The sequence below is a fragment of the Giraffa tippelskirchi genome, chromosome 9 (assembly GCF_054371585.1).
Source record: "Giraffa tippelskirchi isolate mGirTip1 chromosome 9, T2T-mGirTip1v1.2.pri, whole genome shotgun sequence".
NCBI lineage: Eukaryota > Metazoa > Chordata > Mammalia > Artiodactyla > Giraffidae > Giraffa > Giraffa tippelskirchi.
In genome coordinates, this window is record NC_137283.1 from 45,345,362 (window position 1) to 45,367,642 (window position 22,281).

The 22,281-nt window shown below is 45.5% G+C and overlaps 1 protein-coding gene across 5 annotated transcripts in view; it reads left to right on the plus strand.

The window, feature by feature from the left end:
* CHDH (choline dehydrogenase) overlaps window positions 1–22,281 on the plus strand; it is a 70,083-nt gene that overhangs the window by 27,806 nt on the left and 19,996 nt on the right. For 3 of the 5 annotated variants that reach the window (XM_081524960.1, XM_081524961.1, XM_081524962.1), the window contains 4 exons: window positions 18,111–18,866; window positions 19,519–19,670; window positions 20,611–20,740; window positions 21,644–21,778. In XM_081524960.1, the coding sequence (XP_081381086.1) occupies window positions 18,111–18,866; window positions 19,519–19,670; window positions 20,611–20,740; window positions 21,644–21,778 (1,173 nt within the window). Of the gene's footprint in view, window positions 1–6,846; window positions 6,980–11,124; window positions 11,255–17,657; window positions 17,817–18,110; window positions 18,867–19,518; window positions 19,671–20,610; window positions 20,741–21,643; window positions 21,779–22,281 lie in introns of all 5 variants that reach the window. The other 2 variants (XM_081524959.1, XM_081524958.1) reach the window with 2 other exon arrangements.

Below are 22,281 nucleotides of genomic sequence, written 5' to 3' on the forward strand. Positions count from 1 at the left end.
ATACACTTCCTCACATTTGTTTAAATGTTGGGACTGATGGTACCACACATGGACCAAGAGGCTATGGAAAGTTTTATTACTCCATAAGGGGGCTTTCCCTGGTGGCTCAGACAGTAAAGAGTCTGTCTGTAGGGCGGGAGACCCAGGTTTGATCCCTGGGTGGGAAAGATCCCCTGGAGACGAGAATGGCACCCCACTCCAGTACTCTTGCCTGGAAAATCCCATGGATGGAGGAGTCTGGTAGGCTACAGTCCAAGGGGTCGTGAAGAGTCGGACACGACTGAGCGACTTCACTTTCACTTTTCACTTTCATGCATTGGAGAAGGAAACAGCAACCCACTCCAGTGTTCTTGCCTGGAGAATCTCATGGACGGTGGAGCCTGGTGGGCTGCCGTCTATGGGGTCTCACAGAGTCGGACACGACTGAAGCGACTTAGCAGCAGCAGCTTAGATGTGAGTCAAGAGGGAGAAATGGAGCTTGAAAGCTGTCAATGGCCAAATATAAAAAATAGACTCAGACACTTCATTACATTTTTTTCCACTTAAAATTTTCGTTAGTCATTAATTGTATATAAAAATGCTGTTAATTTTTGTATGTTAACCTTGTATCTTATGATATTGCTAAATTCACTTATTAATTCCAGTAGCTTTCTTTATAAATTCCTTGGGAATTCTATGTAGATGACTGACCATCTTGTTGTCGAGTAAGGAAACACAATTCTTTCTTTCAGTTTTTATGCCCTTTACTTTTAATTAACTAATTGATTAACCTTAAACCCTTGGTGAGAATATTCAAGCAATGTTGAACAAAAGTGATTAGAGTTAACATCCTGTCTTGTTTCTGATCTCCTGGGAAAAACTTCTAGTCTTTCACCACTGAGTACAAAATCTGTGGATATGTCATAGATTCCCTTTATCTTCTTTAAGTACACAGATTTTAATTTTATGGAAGTTGTATATATCCAAATACTTTCTGTATTAAGATGATCAATCATATGTTTATTCTTTTATGGTGTGTTAAACCATAGACTGATTTTCAAATGTCAGATCAGTTTTACATTCCTGGAATAAATTCTAGTTGTTGTGATATATGCTTTTTGTATGTTGCTGGATTTGATTTGCTAAAGTTTTGTAAAAAAAAAATGTGCATCTTTCTTCATGATGGATATATTGGCCTGTAGTTTTCTTGTTATATCTTTGGTTTTGGTAAGTGGATACTGCTCACCATATAAAATGAGTTGGGGAGTGTTCTTGTCTGTTTTCTACAGACTTGGTAGTATTTCATCTTGAATGTTTCTTAGCCTTTACCAATGTAGTCTATAGAGTTTTCATTGTGGGGAAAATTTAAATTATGAATTTAAGTTTTTAATAAATATATACAGCTGTTTAGGTTATATAGTTCAGCTTGTGTGAACTTTGATAATCTTTTTAAAAATGCATCCGTATCATCTTAATTATCAGTTGTATTGACATAAAGTTATCATAGTAGTCTTACTGTCTATGGAATATATAGGGATGTTCCCTGTCATCGCCAGTGTTGGTAATCTATATTATCACTCTTCTTTTCTTTGCCTGGGTAGAGGTTTATTACTTTTATTACTTATTTTAAGAACTGTGCTTTGGTTTTATTACTTTTTTCTATTTTAAATTTGTTTTTAGTTTGATTGATTTCTATTGTTATGTGTATTACTTTCTTCTAATCACCATGCAACCAATTTTCTTTTTTTCTGACCTTTGAAAGGTGAAAGTATAGGTCCTCAATTTGAGATCTGACTTTTCTAATGTTAGCATTTTATTGCTGTATTATCCCCTCACTGCTTTCCTGCATCCCACACATTTTTGTCTGTTGTGTTTTCATTTTCATTCACTTCAAACATTTGCTAATTTCTCTTGTGATTTTTTTGTCTTTGATTCATGGGTTAATTAAAAGAATTTTTTAAATGTCTTAATATTTAGGGATTTTTCAGATATACTTTTCTTATTTATTCCTAAGTCAATTCTTTTGTGATTAGACAACATACTTTGTAGCATTTCAGTCCTCTTAAATTTGTTCAGATTTTTAGGATGGCCCAGAATGCTGTCTATCTTGGTGATGTGCCCTTGCGAAGGACATGTGTTCTGGGTTTTTGGGTGTTCATGCTAAGTGCTAATTAGGTCAACTTACACTATAATTAGTGTCTTCTTACTGACTTATCTAGTAGTTTTATCTATTACAAGAGGAGAGTTTTAAAATTTCCAATTATAGTTGTTTTTATTCATTTCTCCTTTCAGTTTTATCAATTTATACTTCATACTTTGGAAGCTCTACTAGGCACACATTTAGAATTATTTTGTCTTTATGATATATTGACCTCTTTATTATTTTGAAATGTCTTCTAGGCCTTGGATAATATTCATTACACTGATGTCTACATTGATATTAATGTAGTAACTCTCTTTTATGTTTAGTATTTGTGTAGTATATCTTTTTTTCCATTTTTAAATTTGTTTCTTATGTCTTTATATTTGCAGTGGGTTTTCTTTTTCTGCAGACAGCATATATTTGAGTCTTGCTTTTTTACAAATCCCATTTGACCATCTGCATTTTGATTGGAGTGTTTAGCCTGCTTATACTTTGTACAGTTATTAGTATGGTTGGATTTAAATCTACCATTTTGTTGTTTGCTCTGTCTCCTCTTTGCCTAGTTTATTCTACTTCCTTTCAATGTTTTATTGTATTTATCTCCATTATTGGCTTGTTTGCTGCAATTCTTTAATTTTTTAGTGGTTGTGCAAGGTTCTGCAATATATATTTGTAACTTAGCACATACCTTCAAATAATGTTTATTTTATACCACTTCATTTATGGTATAAAAAACTTGTAAAAGTATGCTTATGTTTCTTCCCTCTCCCATCCGTTGTGCTATTGTTGTTATATAATTGTAATATTACATATATAATGAACCCTATAATATATTTTAGTACTTTTATTTTAGTCAATTATATTCTAAAGAGATTAAAAAATACAGGGAGAAGTGTGTTTTGTTTACTGCCTCTGATAGGCTTAAACAGTGGTCTCCCTCCAGGATATCCATGTCCTAATGCTAGAGTCTGTGAATATATTACCTTATATGGCAGAAGGGACTTTGCAGATGAGATTCAGAATCATAAGATGGAGATACTATCCTAGATTATCCAGGTGACCCCAATGATATAATCACAAGCATCCCAATGAGTGGGAGATATTACTGCAGAAATAGATGTGGTGACAGAAGCAAGAGGCTGCACCGATGCAGGGAAGGGGCTGCTAGCTAAGGAATGCAGGTGGCCCCTGGAATCCAAAAAAGGCAAGGAAACAATTGCTCCTCTTGGGAGCTTCTGAAAGTAGCTAGCTAGCCCTGCCAGCACCTTGACTTTAGCCCAGAGAAACGGATTTCATACTCTGGCTTCCAGGAGTATACGAGATTCAATGAGTGTTTTTAAAAACTAATTTTTAAATTACTAATTTTTTGACTGTTCTGGGTCTTCAGTGCCGCTGCACCGGCTTCCTCTATTGCGGTGCTCGGGCTTCTCATTGCAGTGGCTTCTCTTGTTGCAGAGCATGCCTCTCGGGTGCATGGGCTTCAGTAGTTGTGGCGCATGGGCTGAATTGCCCTGTAACATGTGGGATCTTAGTTCCCCAGCCAAGGACCGAACCCGTGTCCCCTGCATTGGCAGGTGAATTCTTCACCACTGGGCCACCAGGGAAGTCCCAATGTGTGTTGTTTTGAGCCACCAAGTTTATGGTAATTTGTTACAGCAGCCATAAGAAACTAATACACCCACCACTTTTCTCATTTCCTGTTGCTTCTCCTTTCTTTGTAGGAATATAGTGACATTTTAATCTAGTACTGTACTCCTTTTGCCTGAAGAACTTCTTGTAAAGCAAATCCAGCTGGTAACAAATTCTGTCAGCTTCTGTTTTTTCTGAAGATGTCTATTTCTCCTTCATATTTGAACTATATCTGCACTGGGTAGAGAGAATTTTTTACTGATTGTTTGGGGTTCCACTCCTTTTGGTACTTTAAAATTATCACTCCATTGTCTTCTGGATTGCAGGTTTCTTTTTTTTTAGTTAAAGTACAGTTGATTTAGTGTCATGCTCACTCTTGCTGTACAGCAAAGTGGCCCTTATACACACATAGAGATAATTTATTAAATATTCTTTTCAATTATGGTTTATCCCAGGAGATTGGCTATAATTCTCTGTTCTGTTCAGTAGGACTTTGTTGTTTATGCATTGTGTTTATTTTTTGTTGTTGTTGTTCATTTTTTTCTTTTCTGACTGCAGTGACTGGTATGGACAGATATTGCCTCAGTGCCCTCTCTCCAAGCACACTAGGAAGTCTGCCAGCTGTTCTGGACTCCTGTCTGGGTTAAAGTCATCCTGGGGTATCTAGGCAGGGCTTCGGCTCAGTGCTCTTAAGAAGAGCTTTGTGTATTAGCTGTGCTCAGTAAGTAGGATTGTCTTTCCAGGCACCCCTCTACCCTTCAGCTTTGAAAGTAGAGAATCCAATCAGCTGTTGATGGACCAGAACATGAAGCCATCCCCCAAATGTGGTGTTTGGACTGGGGGTAATGGAAACCATACTCAGCAGCTGATTGACTGCCACCCACAGTCTGACCATGGACACATTTGAGCTTCTTCATTTGAGATGCTGTCTGTTCCTCCGTTTCCTGACACAATCGTGTCTTAAGCTCTTTCAGTTTTTCCTCCTGTTCACCTTCTAAGTAGATTTTCTTCGGAGGCTGTTTGCTGCACACAGTACATCCCTTTGTTTTCTGTTTGTGTCTGTGTTCCTTTTCCTTTTTCTTGTCTTAGACACTTAACAGATTTCTTCTTGATACAGTTCTGGTGGGCTGTGTTTTTCTAGAAAGTTGTCAGTTTCTCCTAGGTTGTCAAATTTGTTGGCATTTAATTGTTCATACTATTCTCTATTTATTTTTAATTTAAAAATATTTTAAATTTCTTTTGGCCATACGGCGCAGCTTGCAGGATCTTAGCTCCCTGGCAGGGGATCAAACCTGGGCACTTTCACTACTGTGCGCAGTAGTTAAGTCAGCTTTTTCACTTTCCTCTTTTACTTTCATCAGGGCTTTCTATCTTGTTCTAATGATTTATATTTCTGTTTTTGTACCAGAGCTGTAGTGTCTTAATCACTAGAATTTTCTAGCATAGTCTGAAGTCAGGGGGCTTGATTCCTCCAACTTCGTTTTTCTTTCTCAAGATTTCTATGGCTATTCAGGGTCTTTTTGTTCCCATTCAGTTCAGTTCAGTTCAGTCGCTCAGTCGTGTCCAACTCTTCGCGACCCCATAAATTGCAGCACGCCAGGCCTCCCTGTTCATCACCAACTCCCGGAGTTTACCCAAACTCATGTCCATCGAGTTGGCGATGCCATCCAGCCATCTGATCCTCTGTCGTCTCCTTCTCCTCCTGCCCCCAATCTTTCCCAGCATCAGAGTCTTTTCCAATGAGTCAACTCTTCGCATCAGATGGCCAAAGTATTGGAATTTCAGCTTCAACATCAGTCCTTCCAATGAACACCCAGGACTGATCTCCTTTAGGATGGACTGGTTGGATATCCTTGCAGTCCAAGGGACTCTCAAGAGTCTTCTCCAACACCACAGTTCAAAAGCATCAATTCTTCAATGCACAGCTTTCTTTACAGTCCAACTCTCACATCCATACATGACTATTGGAAAAACCATAGCTTTGACTAGACGGACCTTTGTTGGCAAAGTAATGTCTCTGCTTTTTAATATGCTGTCTAGATTGGCCATAACTTTTTCCCCAAGCATCTTTTAATTTCATGGCTGCAATCACCATCTGCAGTGATTTTGGAGCCCCAAAAAATAAGAGTCTGTCACTATTTCCACTGTTTCCCCATCTATTTCCCATGGAGTGATGGGACCAGATGCCATGATCTTAGTTTTCTGAATGTTGAGCTTTAAGCCAGCTTTTTCACTCCCCTCTTTCACTTTCATCAAGAGGCTTTTTAGTTCTTGTTCCCATTACTGTTGTTATTTTGTTACTACAAATTGTGAAATTTTTTTGTGGTAGTTCTATGAAAAATGGCATTGGTTACGGAGTGCATTGAGTCTGTCGATTGCTTTATGTAAGTATAATCATTTTCATAATATTGATTCTTCCAATCCAAGAACATGGTATATATCTCTGTCTGTTTATGTCTTCTTTGGTTTCTTTTATCATGTCTTACAGATTTCTGCACAGGGGTATTTTATGTCCTCTGGTAGCTTTATTCCTGGATATTTTCTTCTTTTTGTTGAAGTGGTATATGGGATTGTTTCCTTACCTCAACATAATAAAGGCTATAGATGACAAACTCACAGCAAATGTTATTCTCAATAGTGAAAGACTGAAAGCATTTCCTCTAAGATCAGGAACAAGACAAGTGTGCCCACTCTTGCCACTATTATTCAACATAGTTTTTGAAGTCTTATCTACAGCAATCATAAAAAAACAGAAAAGGAATCAAGATTTCAAAAGAAGTAAAACTCACTGTTTTCAGACTATATGATACTGTATGTAGAAAACCCGAAAGATACCACCAGAAAGTTGCTAGAGCAACTCAAAGAATTGGGTAAAATCGCAGGGTACAATATTAATACACAGAAACCTCTTGCATTCCTATTCACTAACAGTGAAAAGTCAGAAAGAGAAATTAAGGTATTGTAATTTGGAGACCCGTTTTTAGACCCTTTTTCTCCATCCCCAAGCCTGTATAAAGACCAGTCAATGTTACAATAAAGTTAGAAGTTTTTCCCTTTTCAGCAGATTTATTTTTTAAAAATTACCCATTTTTAAGGATTCATTCCAGAGATGTTTTTTCTGGCTTGGAAGAGGACCCTCCCACATTGAGTAACCTGCAACCAAGAGCGCTCCTAGATGGGAAGACCAGCATCGCAGAAAAACTTACAGGAGGATTTTGTCAGAAGAGGGTCAGAGTATCCCCTGAATTCCTTTCTCACCTAATGGGATTCCGAGCATCCTCGACTCTCCCATGAATTAACCAGACATCTCTGGTCATCCCCCTCCCTTGCATGAGGGGTCCCCAGTAGGGGCCGCTTGAACCAGTGCATTGTCAGGACTCTCCCCGAGAGGGGTCTGTTGTCTATAATGCTTATGTCTTATAACAGGTTTCCTGATGCTGAGTTGTATTGCTTGAAATTGGACATTTATAAAGCCTAGGAATGTGGGCTGATTGGATGTGGCTAGCCCAATAAGTAGTCTGTCACTGTGTAAGGGCAGCCAAGACCTGGAGTGAAGGGTCTCCTAGGGTCTCTCTCCTGGAGAGATTGGAGCTGGCACAGTGGAAAATGCCCCAGGGGTCAGGATCTGAGGGCCTGGAGGTAGGAGTATTCCCACAGGGGATATTATGGACACAGAGTAAGGTGAGAGACTAGACAGCCCAAGAAGCTCAAACCCTTTCCCCTGTATGTTTGGCGGATGTGATAGAATTGGGGAAAGCCCGACAATTCCATCTGACACAGTCAGCAGTGAGTTTGGACAATGTTTCCCATATAATTTAAGATACCAACTCAGTTAGTTTAGGATCTCTCTTTGGGTTGCTTCAGGGGCCCTGTAAGCTTCCAGAGTTTGCTAGCAGGAGATCAAAAGAACTTTAATTAGTATTTGATATTTGGGAAGTCAGTCAAAAATTTCAAGAAATTTTAAAAGACCCAGTTAGATAGAATCAGAGTTCACAGTGAAACAATTATTCCTTGAATTAAGGTGAAAAAAAGATTTCAAAAGTAAATACAGATCAATTAAAGGCATAAAAATGCACACAATCTGTTATCAAAAGCAGCATTCTAGAAAAACTTCCATCTCTAAGACAGAGAGACCAAATTTAGTTTACATCAGCCTATAATAAAATCCATTTGCCTAATTTAAGTTTAATGCAACCTTTGAAAATTCTGACGACGTTCAACATTCTTTTCTCCATGTTCTATTTCTGCCCAGTTTGCTGCTGTTCTTTAGTCCCTTAGTTATTTCTGACTCTTGCAACCCTATGAATTGTAGCCCACCAGACTCCTCTGTCCATGGGATATTCCAAGCAAGATTACTGGCATGGTTTGCCATTTCCTCCTCCAAGGGATCTTCCCGACTAAGGGAATTGAAGCCACATCTCCCCATCTCCTGCATTTCAGGCATGTTCTTTTCCAGCTCCACCACCAGGGATTGAAGCCACCTTTATCCCAGTTACATTTACTTAAAAATCTAGTCTTATCATTTCATTTTCCCTGTTGACAAATTTCATAACAAATATGATATTCACTTACTGATTTTCAGTAACCCTAGGTACAATGAAAGTATTATACTTCACTCTGATGAGCCTAAAGGCAGATCTGTTAATTAATATTAAACCCGCAAATTTAAGCCATAAAAGTCAGTTCCTACAGAATGAGAGATCTCATAGCTCTCCCGCTTGAATTTAAAATGACTTTTCTTCAATCTTGGGGACTACAGATGAATCAGGCAGTTTCTTGGAACAAGGCAAAATAGTTAAATTGCAAAGGCAGAGGAGGGGAAAATGCAAGCTCCTTTCTAAAGTCCCAGCAAGTAACCCAAGGCTGGAGTCTCAGGCAGTGTGGGCTGTATTTGCATTTCAAGATTTAAATGCTCTAGTCTGCCCACAGTCTTGGCAGAGACTTGGAGGAGCATTTGAAGAGAAAAGAGTACATAAAACAAAGATGCCAGTGACAAAACCTTGAAGACACAAACAAGTTTTCAGGGTAAAGGCAATGGGAGTGCATGTATAAGGGTCGAGGGTGAGGTACAGGGAGGAGGAACCAGTAAGACTGAAAAAGTGAAAGAGACAGGAAAATAAAGGCGAAAATACTGGGGCTTACAGCCGCGACTGATACTAGGTTTAAACCTGTATCACTCTCATTAGTCTCCTTCAGGGGAGCCTGCTGCACCAGGGTCTGCAGGGCACGAGGTGAGCCTCTCCCGCCCCTGCTTGCCTTGTGTCGAGGTGAGCTGTTGGCGGCCAGAGGGAGCAGCTCACAGAAGCTGAGAGCAGGGAGGCTGTAGCTGCCGGACATCCACTGTCTGAGAAGGCGAGGGGAGAGGGAGAGAGGAGAGAGAGAGAGATTTCAGGAGAGGGAGAAGGACAGGGGGAGGGGAAAGCGTTCCTTGAATGCAGGTCCTGAGACCCCCAGGGGCCAGGCAGGCTGACTTTCCAAAAGCAGTGACACTGAAACGAGGTTCACGTGGCCACCTGTCACCCACGAGGAAGCTGCATTCAGTGGCTAGGTACTCTCCCCAGAATGGGACAGCTGCCCCACCTTGGGAGCCATACATCTGATAATAACTAGGGTTCTTGGCCTTCTCCAATCAGTACAATTTGTTTAGAGGCCAGCAAGAGATCAGGCAAGGTCTTATTGGTGCTCCTGAGCTGGCTGCCGAAGGGAGCAACAAGTACAAGCTCCCTCGCTTCCTCCCTGAGTAGGGGCAAACTCATTCCTCATGTGGGATGAGGGTAGGCGTGTGTCAGGAGTTGGGCTGGAGAGGCTGGCTTAGGTAGTTTGCCCACCTGGTGGTGCTGAGTGCAGAGGACATTCTCAGTACCCTTTTTTACTCCCGCTACCCTTTTTTTTTTGGCTTCCAGATCTTTAGAAATAGCAGTTAAGGGGTTTTGTTTTGTTTTTTTGGTCTCTGTATGTTTTGTGCCCCAATTTGCCCCAAGAAACACAAGCTGGAATCAAGATTGCCGGGAGAAATATCAATAACCTCAGATATGCAGATGACACCACCCTTATGGCAGAAAGTGAAGAAGAACTAAAGAGCCTCTTGATGAAAGTGAAAGAGGAGAGTGAAAAAGTTGGCTTAAAGCTCAACTTTCAGAAAACTAAGGTCATGGCATCTGGTCCCATCACTTCATGGGAAATAGATGGGGAAACAGTGGAAACAGTGTCAGACTTTATTTTTTGGGGCTCCAAAATCACTGCTGATGGTGATTGCAGCCATGAAATTAAAAGACCCTTACTCCTTGGAAGGAAGGTTATGGCCAACCTAGATAGCATATTGAAAAGCAGAGACGTTACTTTGCCAACAAAAGTCCATCTAGTCAAGGCTATGGTTTTTTCAGTGGTCATGTATGAATGTGAGAGTTGGATGGTGAAGAAAGCTGAGCACCACAGAATTGATGCTTTTGAACTGTGGTGTTAGAGAAGACTCTTGAGAGTCCCTCTGACTGCAAGGAGATCCAACCAGTCCATCCTAAAGGAGATCAATCCTGGGTGTTCATTGGAAGGACTGATGATGAAGCTGAAACTCCAATACTTTGGCCACCTCATGCAAAGAGTTGACTCATTGGAAAAGACCCTGATGCTGGGAAGGATTGGGGGTGGGAGGAGAAGGGGACGACAGAGGATGAGATGGTTGGATGGCATCACTGACTCAATGGACATGGGTTTGGGTGGACTCCGGGAGTTGGTGATGGACAGGGAGGCCTGGTGTGCTGCAGTTCATGGGGTCGCAAAGAGTCAGACACGACTGAGCGACTGAACTGAACTGAACGCACAATTATTTTTAGTCCCTTGCAGTTCTTTGTATTTTGTATGGTGTGTCCAGGTGCAGGCTTCACAGCATTGCAGCAAAGGGTCCCAGGTCTATGTGTCTCATTTCACCTGGAGAGACTCTGCACCCTTATTCTTAAGAAATATGGGGCTGAAGTTCTCTTCTGAAACCTCTTGCTGCTGAACAGGGGCTGCAGACAGACCCCAGTCTACCCTAGAGGTGTAGAGGTCACTCACTGACTGTTCCAGGGACCTGTAGGGACCTGGGCCACTTTCCGTGGAATGGTTTGAATTCCTTGAGCCATCATGAGCCCTAATGCAAACTGTTGCATCCTAAAAGACACACTTAACCAAAAGGTTAATAAACAAGTGTTAAAAATGTGAAGCACGATAGCTATTACAGGACCTAGAAAGGGAAAGAACCAGGGTAACTTTGGGAGGGCTGTCTTAACTGTTGACCAGACGGGGTGATGTTACCCCTGCCAAGAAGCCATTCTGCTTGGATATTTATTTTTGTTAGTCTTAATGTCTAACATGTTTCTCTGTTTTTGGAATGGAAGGTCTGGACCTGCTGGACCCAGGTCTCCTTCTTGGACTGAGAAGTCTTAGTCACAGGTTTACAACAGTAGGGAAGACAACAGAGCGCTAGAGGAAATATGGCATAAAGCGGCATGAATGATAAGAAGACAGGTAAAAGAAAATAAAAACTTGCTGCCAGAAAGGTTTACTCTACCTCGTCGGATCCAGGAGAACAAACTGGTGAACCAGTTTTCAGTTTCCCCACCCATATCAGATTGTGTGGTTTGGAGGGCAATTGTCTGCTAACCCATTGTCTGCATTACTGGTTGGGGCATAGACTTGGATTACCGTGATATTGAATGGTTTGCCTTGGAAACGAACAGAGATCATTCTGTCGTTTTTGAGATTGCATCCAAGTACTGCATTTTGGACTCTTTTGTTGACCATGATGGCTACTCCATTTCTTCTAAGGGATTCTTGCCCACAGTAGTAGATATAATGGTCATCTGAGTTAAATTCACCCATTCCAGTCCATCTTAGTTTGCTGATTCCTAGAATGTCAACATTCACTCTTGCCATCTCCTGTTTGACCACTTCCAATTTGCCTTGATTCATGGACCTAACATTCCAGGTTCCTATGCAATATTGCTCTTTACAGCATCGGACTTTGCGTCTATCACCAGTCACATCCACAGTTGGGTATCGTTTTTGCTTTGGCTCCATCCCATCATTCTTTCTGGAGTTATTTCTCCACTGATCTCCATTAGCATATTGGGCACCTACTGACCTGGGGAGTTCATCTTTCAGTGTCCTATCCTTTTGCCTTTTCATACTGTTCATGGGGTTCTCAAGGCAAGAATACTGAAGTGGTTTGCCATGCCCTTCTCCAGTGGACCACAATCTGTCAGACCTCTCCACCATGACCCAGCCGTCTTGGATGGCCCCACACGGCATGGCTTAGTTTCATTGAGATAGACAAGGCTGTGGTCCGTGTGATCAGATTAGCTAGTTTTCTGTAATTTTAGTTTTAGTGTGTCTGCCCTCTGATGCCCTCTCGCAACACTTACCGTCTTACTTGGGTTTCTCTTACCTTGGGCCTTGGGTAATTCCTCTGGCCGCCGCTGTCGCCGCCGGCCCCAGCCCCCGGCCCGGCCTAGGCCCTGTCGGCCGCCGCCCCCGGCTCCTCGCCCAGCCTAGCCCCTCTCGGCCGTCGCCCCCGGCCCCCGGGCCCTGGCCCAGCCTAGCTCCTCTCGGCCACACTTCTGCGCCGAGCCGTCGCAGCCGCCTCCTCAAGTATATTAGTCCTTTCCTATATCTGCTTACTGTAGACTGATAGTCATATAAGCTCAGACACATTCTTTAAAAGAAGAAAGAATCTGCATTTTCTTACTCTCTTCCTCCACATTTTATGATTTTGATGTCTTTTTTTTTAACATCTTCATGTTTATCCTTTTGCTGTTCTTTTATCATCACTTTCACAGTTTTTTTTTTTTAAATCTGTATACTGACTAATTTAAGTGATTTACTTTCCAATTGTGATTTCCAGTTTCTTCCTGCTTTTTTTCTATTCAGAGAAGACCTTTCAGTATTTCTTTTCAGATAGGTTTAGTATTACTGTATTCTTTTACTTTTTGCTTGTCTGAGAAATTGTTTATTTCTCCTCCTATTCTAAACGATAATCTTTCTGGGTGGAGTATTCTAGGTTGCAGATGTTTTCCTTTCAAGACTTTGAATATATTTTGCCACTCCTTTCTGGCCTGCAGTGTTTCTGTAGAGAAATCAGCTGATAACCTTATAGGGATTTCCTTGTAATTAACTCTTTGTTTTTCTGTTGCTGCCCTAATAGAATCCTCTGTTTATCTTTGTATGTGTGTACTCAGTCTCTCCATTGTGTCCAACTCTCTGGAGCCCATGGACTCTTTAGCCCATCACGCTCCTCTGTCCATGGAATTTTCCAGGCAGGAGTACCGGAGTGGGTTGCCATTTCCTGCTCCAGGGTATCTTCCCCACCCATGGACTGAATCCACATCTCTTGTGTCTTCTGCATTGCACGTGGGTTCTTCGCCCTTTTTAGTACCATATGTCTTGGTGTAGGTCTGTTTGGGCTCATCTTGTTCGATACACTTGGTTCTTCCTGTGTCTGAATATCTGTGTCCTTCTTTAGGTTTGGGAAATTTTCAGCCATAATTTATTCACATACATTTTCAATCCCCCTTTCTTCTCCTTCTGGAATCCCTATTATGTGTAGATTGGTATACTTTATGTTATCGTATGTTGCTTTCTTTCTTTTTTCACTGGGCCTTGAATCTGTTTTTTTCTGATTGGATAATTTCCATTATTCTATCTAACAGGTCACTATTCTTTCTTCTGCATTATTCATTCTGCTGTTCATTGCCTTTAGCTCAGCTTTCATCTCAGCAAATGAATTTTCTCATTTTTCTTGGCTCCTCCTTATAGTTTCTAGTTCATTTTTTGAGTCATCTGCATTTCTTTCGATAGCTTTCCTTAATTCCTTCAGTATTTTCATTACCTCCTTTTTGAACTGGGTGTTTGTTAGACTGAAGAGGTCTGTTTCCTTGTTTATTCCTTCAGGGGAATTCTCTTGGTCCTTTAACTGGGAGTGGTTCCTCTGTTTCTTCATTTTGCTTGTATTTCTCTTACTTGGTAAGTTTGGGAGAAACAATCATCTACTGCAGTCTTGGATGGCCTTTTATATGCAGGAGTGCCCCTGGATGGCTTGTGTGGGTTTCATATGTTTTTGGCATGAGGATTGTTTTTGGTTTGGATGCTTGCTGTTTCTGTCCTCAGTATGTGCTGATCACTATCCCTGACAAGGGATGTGCAGCTGTGTGACCCGCACGCCCTCCCGGGGAGGCAGGGGCATCCAGCTGTGTGACCCTTGGTGGTGGCAGCAGTTCATGCCCACCTCTGGAGTCCGAGATGGCAGTGGTGGCCTGTTCCCACCCCCGGAGCTTGTGAAAGCGGTGCCCTGCTCGCTGAGAGTGGGCACGTGGAGAAAGGAACTCCTGTGGCAGTCCCACCCCTCTCCTCGTGTTGTTGTTGCTGTTCAGCCGCTCAGTCGTGTCTGACTCTTTGTGACCCCATGGACTGCAGCACCCCAGGTTTCCCTGTCCTTCACCATCTCCCGGAGCTTGTTCGAACTCTTGTCCATTGCGTCTATGATGCCGTCCAATCATCTCATCCTCTGTTGTCCCCTTTTCCTCCTGCCTTCAATCTTTCTCAGCATCAGGATCTTTTCTAATGAAAAGACCACCTTCACATCAGGTGTTCAGAGTATTGGAGCTTCAGCTTCAGCATCATTCTTTCCAATGAATGTTCAGGATTGATTTCCTTTGGGATTGATTGGTTTAATCTCCTTGCAGTCCAAGGGACTCTTAAGAATCTTCTCTAAAACTACAATTCAAAAGCATCAATTCTTTGGTGTTCAGCCTTCTTTATGGTCCAACTCTCACATCCATCTGTGACTACTGGAAAAACCATAGCTTTGACTAGACGGACCTGTGTTGGCAAAGTAATGTGTCTGCTTTTTAATATGCTGTTTAGATTTGTCATTGCTTTTCTTCCAAGGAGCAAGTGTCTTTTAATTTCATACCTACAGTCACCGTCCTCAGTGATTTTGGAGCCCAAGAATATAAAGTCTGTCACTGTTTCCCCATCCATTTGCCATGAAGTGATGGGACCAGATGCCGTGATCTTTGTGTTTTGAATGTTGAATTTTAAGCCAGCTTTTTCACTCTCCTCTTTCACCTTCATCAAGAGGCTCTTTAGTTCTTTACTTTCTGCCATAAGGGTGGTGTCATCTGCATATCTGAGGTTATTAATATTTCTCCCAGCAATCTTGATTCCAGTTTGAGCTTTATCCAGGTCAGCACTTCTCATGATGTACTCTGCATGTAAAGTTAAATAAGCAGGGTGACCGTATACAGCCTCAATGTACTCCTTTCCCAATTTTGAACCAGTCTGCTGTTCCATATGCAGTTCTGTTGCTTCTTGACCTGCATACAGGTTTCTCAGGAGGCAGGTACGCTGGTCTGGTATTCCATCTCTTTAAGAATTTTCCACAGTTTGTTGTGATCCACACAGTATAAGCCTTTGGCATAGTCAATGAAGCAGAAGTAGATGTTTTTTCTGAAATTCTCTTGCTTTTTCGATGATCCAGTGGATGTTGACAAGTTGATCTCTAGTTCCTCTACCTTTTCTAAATCCAGCTTGAACATCTGGAAGTTCTCGGTTCATGTACTGTTGAAGCCTAGCTTGCAGGATTTTGAGCATTACCTTGCTGGCATGTGAGATGAGTGTAGTTGTGCGGTACCTTGTATGCCCCCCAACAATGGTCCCTTGACTCTCTGGCAGGTCGAGGCTTCTTCCCTACCCTCTCAGCTGTCACCAAAGCCAGCCCCAGTCCTTGCTTCAGGGCTGGTCTCTGCAGCCGGAGCCACCGCACCCAGCTCCCACCCACGTCAGAGGTCAGAGGACGAATGTCTCAGGCTGGGGAGTGCTGGGGGGCGGCGCCCAGCATCTGTGCAGGTCTTTCTCTGCTTTGCCCTGTGCAAGATGGTTACCGTGCGCCCCTCTGAGGCCCGGAGGCTCCCCGTCTGTCTAGGCAGATCACTCCACCAGTGAGGCAGAAACATCATGTTTCACAGCTCCCTTCCTCCTGGGGGCCCAGGTTTTGTCCTGATTCTTTTCTTTTTCTGTTTTTCTTCTTTGATCCTATTCAGTTACATGATTTTCTTGCTTTCCCCCGCCATCTAGATCTGATTCTGGATTGTGTGTTTCTTTTTTTTTTTTTTTAAATCCTATGACATTAATGTATTTAACTCAGTGATTTTCAACAGGGTGGTATAAAACATCCAAAAGATCATATCTGAGTTTCATTTTTTTTAACTTTTTACTTTATATTGGGGTATAGCTGATTAATGATGTTGTGATAGTTTCAGGTGAACAGTGAAGGGACTCAGCCATCCATATACGTGTATCCGTTCTCCCCCAGACTCCCCTCCCACTGGGTTGTATGTGTTCTGATAAAAAGTTGCAGGCACTCTTAAATTTATTCCTCTGTACATATGTTTTTGCAGGGGGCTGGCTCCTTTGATGATATTCTGGGATTTCAGCAGTTTGACTGTGATATACCTTAGGTGTGTTTCTCGTTATATTAATCTTGCTTGGGATGTTCTAAGCTTCTTGAATCTGTGATATTTTTATCTAGTATTAATTTGGGGAAGTCTAAGCAATTACTTCTTCAGATATCTTTTCTCCCCTATGCTCCCTCTGTCCTTCTCCCTCCCTATCTCCCCCCTTCTCCCTCTGCTGCTCCTCCTCTCTCCCCCTTCTCTTTCCCTTTATCCCTCTCCTCCTCCTTGGACTCCAGTTGTGTATACTTTAGATGGTTTGGTATCACCCCATAGCTCTCAGCTGTTCTGTTCTCTCTCTCTGTCTTTCACTCTTTCTTCTGTTTGTATTTCCACTGGATGATTTTTACGAACCTGATGTTCAGTTTCACTTATTTGTTTCTCTGCCATTTACAGTCAAATTATTTATCTCTGGTAACTTTTTTATTATTTGTAGCAGTTGTGCCTTTTTTATTGTCAGCTTTTTGCTGAAATTGCCCATCTGTTCAACATGTCCACCTTTTCAACTAAATCTTTAAAAACTTTAAACTTTGTTTCTTTGAAGTCTTTGATAGTTCTAACATCTGGATGGGTCACCCCCTTGATCTGGTTCTGTTCGCTACTTTTCTCTTTATAATGAGTATGCATGACCTTTCTTATGCATGCATGGCCTTGTGTGTAACAGGATAATGGGGACTGGAGGGTGAATAGTGTCTATACCCAGGGAAGGTCATGCCTTTTATTCTGTCAGGTCATTAGTGTGGAGTGCTGAAGTCAGCACAGTTGGGAGTTGAGCAGTGGGCCGCTGCTGCCTTGTTCCTGCATGAGGCCTGGAACGCTGGAAGGTTCTCAGAATTCCTGCTTCAGATTTAGTTTTTAGGAGGCCCTGCTGGTCTCTCTCCTGTGCTTTCAGGAATGGGGTGGGGGTGGGGGGGGTTGGAGTCTTTCTCTCTCCACTCTCTTCTTAGCCTGCTTCCAGCAATAGGCTGCTGGTGATTTGGTGCAGGATTGTGGAAGAGGTGGGGGGAATTTATCAGGGTTTTCTTGAGGTTTTTCAGTTCTCTGATTGCAGCCTCACTCTTGGGCAGGCCTTGTGTGCCTGAGCTTCATGGCACACATGCCTGAGCTTCTCAGAGGTCCTGTGTCAGCACAGGTCTTGATGGATATTGTGGCTCTTCTTCCCCTATGCACTGAGCATGGTGGAATTAATATGAACATTGTCGGGAAAGGACCGTCCAGAAGTTACTGATGTTTGTTAAAACTCTGGAATTGGATAGAGTGATCTTTGAAGATTGTGGCTCTGACCCCATCCCCTGCTGCAAACCCTTCTCCTGCACTCTGGGGCCCTCAGGTCAAAGACTGTAAACTTTCTAGTCTCTAGCCTCTCACCTTGACCTTACTTTGGTTATTTATGTACTTCTTGTCGGTCTGCTTGGTCTCAGACCATCATTTTTCAGGGCAGATGTCTTGTTCTCTGGGTATTCCTAGAGAGGACCACATGGTGCCTGATGTGGTAGGGGCTCAGCAACTTTCTCCGTGTCTTGAATGGATGAGGAGTCAGGGCAAACATGGAAGGCCCTCAAGCCCCTGCTTTCTAGCAGGTAGAGTCCTGCCCCTGCCTCCAGGTTCATGGGGAGATGTCACAGAGGAGCCTTTCTGGGGACCACCCCCCCACGTCCCGCAGGTTTGGGGAGGAGCCTCCTGTGCCCCCAGGCCTGGGCTTATCACTTCCGGCACTGATCCTACAAGACTGATAATCCTGCTTGTGTTCGCTCCTCCTGGTTCCCCAGGAACGTTGCCACCCAGACCTGCCACCACACCCAGCGCCGGGTGGGCCCCGATTCTGTACCTGCATGCTGAGTTAAACTTTGCAAACCCTCTTTTTCTATTTTTAGGGCAAGTGAATCATCACATTTCCCTCGGTGGAAGTAAGAGAACTTGGGCTGGAAGCATGTGGTGCATCCTGCGAGGCTGGTGGGGAGGATGCCTGGGCCCATGGGGAGCCCTAGGGGTGCAAGGCTCCCGGGGCCTCCGCGCCCTGGCCAAGCGCCTGCGGAGCCAGGGCGAATACACCCACGTGGTGGTGGGTGCGGGCTCCGCCGGCTGCGTGCTGGCCAGCCGGCTCACGGAGGACCCCAACCAGCGCGTGCTACTGCTGGAGGCCGGGCCCAAGGACGTATACGCGGGGAGCAAGCGGCTCCGGTGGAAGATCCACATGCCCGCAGCCCTCGTGGCCAACCTGTGCGACGACAGGTACAACTGGTGCTACCACACTGAGCCGCAGGCGGGCCTGGACGGCCGCGTGCTGTACTGGCCGCGGGGCCGCGTCTGGGGCGGCTCGTCGTCGCTCAACGCCATGGTCTACGTGCGCGGGCACGCCGAGGACTACGAGCGCTGGCAGCGCCAGGGCGCTGCGGGCTGGGACTACGCGCACTGCCTGCCCTACTTCCGCAGGGCGCAGGCGCACGAGCTGGGCGCTGGCAGGTACCGCGGCGGCGACGGGCCCCTGCGCGTGTCCCGGGGCAAGAGCGGCCACCCGCTGCACCGCGCGTTCCTGGAGGCGGCACAGCAGGCTGGCTACCCCCTCACTGAGGACATGAACGGCTTCCAGCAAGAGGGCTTCGGCTGGATGGACATGACCATCCACGAAGGTAGGTGCGAGCCTCCTGATTCCCTGTCTCCCAGGTTCCTCCTTTAAAAACGAAAAGCTGTTCTATCACAGCCCCATCCCTCCGACCCCCAGCCCCGGCCCCCCGTCATGATCAGTAAGTGTGAACAGACTGGGGCTGGTTTGAGGTGGAGAGGATGTGACAAATTGCACCGGCCAGAGGCCACAGGATACCACCCAAAGCCAGTGAGAAGTGACTCGGAGGTGGCGACACCTTGGGCATCCTCTGGTCTCATTTGATGTGGATAATAAAGAGTCAGCTCATCAGCCATATAGCCCCAGGTTTCAGAGCCTTACACATGGGCATACTGAGGCACAGAGCAGTGACCAGCCTTGCTGGCAGCAGGGCAGAGGCACAGCCAGGTTGGACCCAGGGCTCTCATCATCAGCCTCTCCTGGCCTCTGTCATCCTCTCAAGGATGAGGGATGTCTGCCCACCTGCATCCAGAGACCCCAGGTCGATGTGAATTTCAGTTGTACAGGGCGTCTGGGTCTCAGTCTTCCTTTGAAGACAGAACTTCCAGAGTCAGGGGAAGGGCAAACTCCCTCTTACTCCTGTCCTTACCTACTTTCTGTATGACAGGTACCCAGGGAACAGGCATGGGCTTGACTCATCTCCTTGCTCTGTCCTGCAGGCAAGCGCTGGAGCACGGCCTGCGCATACCTGCACCCAGCACTGAGCCGCCCCAACCTCACAGCCGAGACCCAGACGTTTGTGAGCAGGGTTCTGTTTGAAGGCACCCGTGCAGTGGGTGTGGAGTACATCAAGAACGGCGAGAACCACAGGGTGAGTGAATTACCACCAGGCCTGAGCGGCTCACTCGGCAGGGAGGGAGTGGGCAATGACCCCAAGGTCACCGTCAGTGTGGGTGGGCAGGAGTCATGTTCTTGTCTCCATCAACATGGTGATAAGGAATGAGCAGCTGGTGACAACAGCCTGAAAGACTGTCCCTAGACCTGGCAGGAGGCAGTGGCCTATAGAAGGGAGGGAGCCCCAGTCTGGCCAGCAGCCGGTGACGTTCTGGCATGAGCACCCTCCTGAACCTCAGTTTGCTACTGCCTTCCACACTTGTCCAGAAATTGATAGGTTTATGTTAGAGGCTTTAAAAACCATATTGGGCTTCCCTGGTGGCTCAGATGGTAAAGAATCTGCCTGCAATGCAGGAGACCCAGGTTGGATCCCTGGGTCAGGAAGATCCCCTAGAGTAGGAAAAGGCAACCCACTCCAGTATTCTTGGCCTGGAAATCCCATGGACAGAGGAGGCTGGCGGGCTACAGTCCATGGGGTTGCAGAGTCGGACATGACTGAGCAACTTTCAGCGCAGGTAAAAACCATGTCTGTGATCACAGTCTGTATCTCTGCACTGTGCTGTTTTCCACTTAGCAGCGTGTAAGGATTGTCCTGCATCCCATCTGTCTCACCACAGGCTTTATTTTAAACTGCTCATTTGAATGCCTGCTTCCTTTATCTCATTTAAGCACTACAGTCCTTACTTCAGGACCATCATTACTCTCTGGCTGTGGCAGAAAATATCAGAATATTTGTGCTCACACCCCCCCGTACCTGCATGTGCGGGCTGCCTTCCCCTAGTGGTACCCTGAGCATCCGCTTCCTCCCCCTGGGCCTTGGGCAGGATCCCCAAGCGGTCCTGCCAAGGCCACATTCTCAGGGTGCTGACGGGCTCTTCTAGGGAAGCATGACCTGTGTGGCCCCCTGCCTCTTCCAGGCTTATGCCAGCAAGGAGGTGATTCTGAGTGGAGGTGCCATCAACTCTCCGCAGCTGCTCATGCTGTCGGGCGTGGGCAATGCAGACGACCTCAGGAAACTGGGCATCCCGGTGGTGTGCCACCTTCCCGGTGAGCCCCCTTCCCCACTGCGCCCCAGAGGTGTCTCTGCTAAATAAAACTGCTTATCATATTTTCTTAGCATGGAGTGGGGAGGGGACAGGAGTCAGGGCTCCTCAGAGCTGTCACATCCTTCCCACGAGCCTGAAGCCTCCCCCATTCTCACTGGAACATCGCCCCAGGGAAACCTCAAGTCTCCGTGTTGCCTTCCTCCCGACCCCGGCCGTCCTGCCCCTCTCAGCAGCGAAGCCCCTCTAGCAGGGGGCATCTGCCGGAAAAGCCCACGGGGCCAGGCTCAGGCGGGTCAGCAGGGCGGCCCTTTGGGGAGAGGGTCCAGGCCTTTGTGTTTTCCATCCTCAGGACTCACCAGCCATCCTGACATGCTTTTCATGTTAAGATGGTTCTCCCAGGCCTAATATTTCTTCCATTTCTGATGCTTTTGGGGGCCTGGCCCAGGCCCTCTTGCCCTCTCTTACAACTCAAGCTCCCAGAGGGCTGGAGGCTTGACTGTAAGGTCTGTGAAAGTGCTGGTCCATGGCAGTGAATTGCCCAGCATCCCCTTGAGCTTGGATGGGCTCAGCATGATGAGCCTGCTTCCCTCCTTCCCCAGCCAGGGGCAGCTCCCTGAGCAGTGCCAGCTACAGGCCTATGGGGAGGACTGCTTAGCAGAAAGGCACCTATGTGGTTACAGGTGGTACCCTGGGAGCGAGGGGCAGGGGCAGGCAGCTCAGGCAGCATCCGAGAGGGCCAGACGCGGCTGGGAGTGCGGGAATGGGGTTCCTGGGAATGAGCAGGAGCTGGCCTGGCAGATAAGTGGATGAAGGAAGCGAGTTTTCAAAACCAGGGGGATGTTGAGAGGCCACCTGAGCAAGCCCCTTTGGGAGACATTTTCCTAACCATTCCCTCTGGTTTCAGGAGTTGGCCAGAACCTCCAAGACCACCTGGAGATATATATCCAGCAGGCATGCACCCATCCCATCACACTCCACTCTGCACAGAAGCCCCTGAGGAAGGCCTGGATTGGCCTGGAGTGGCTCTGGAAGTTCACAGGTGGGTGTGCTCATCCATGACTTTGGGAGAGATGGTCTGTGGGCAGCACGGCCTCCCTGTTGAGGTACCTAGCACAGGCTGTGGCTCCAAGTTTCTGGTTCAAAGCGGAACTGTGCCATTCATGTCAGCTCTTGGAGCCTCAGTTTTCCCATCTGCAAAATGGGGATACACAGTTCCTGCGTGGAGGACCAGACACCACACACAGGACTTGCCCAGGGTGAGCCTCTGCCAGGGCTGGCTGCTGCTCCTCCTGACGAATGGACAGGGATGGACTTGTCCTGGACACGGTCGGGGCCCAGGGGCCAGGAGAAAGGGCACCTGATGCTGGACTACAGAATCAGCTTCCATCTCTCAGCATTTTCCATTTGGTTTCTATCTGAAATCTTACTCACTCGCTCAGCATGCATTACTCACACCCCTCTGTTCTGAGCTACATGGTGAGAAGTGCTAATAAGGGAGGTTTTCTTAGGGAGTTTATGCTCTAGTGGAGACAATGGAAGGGA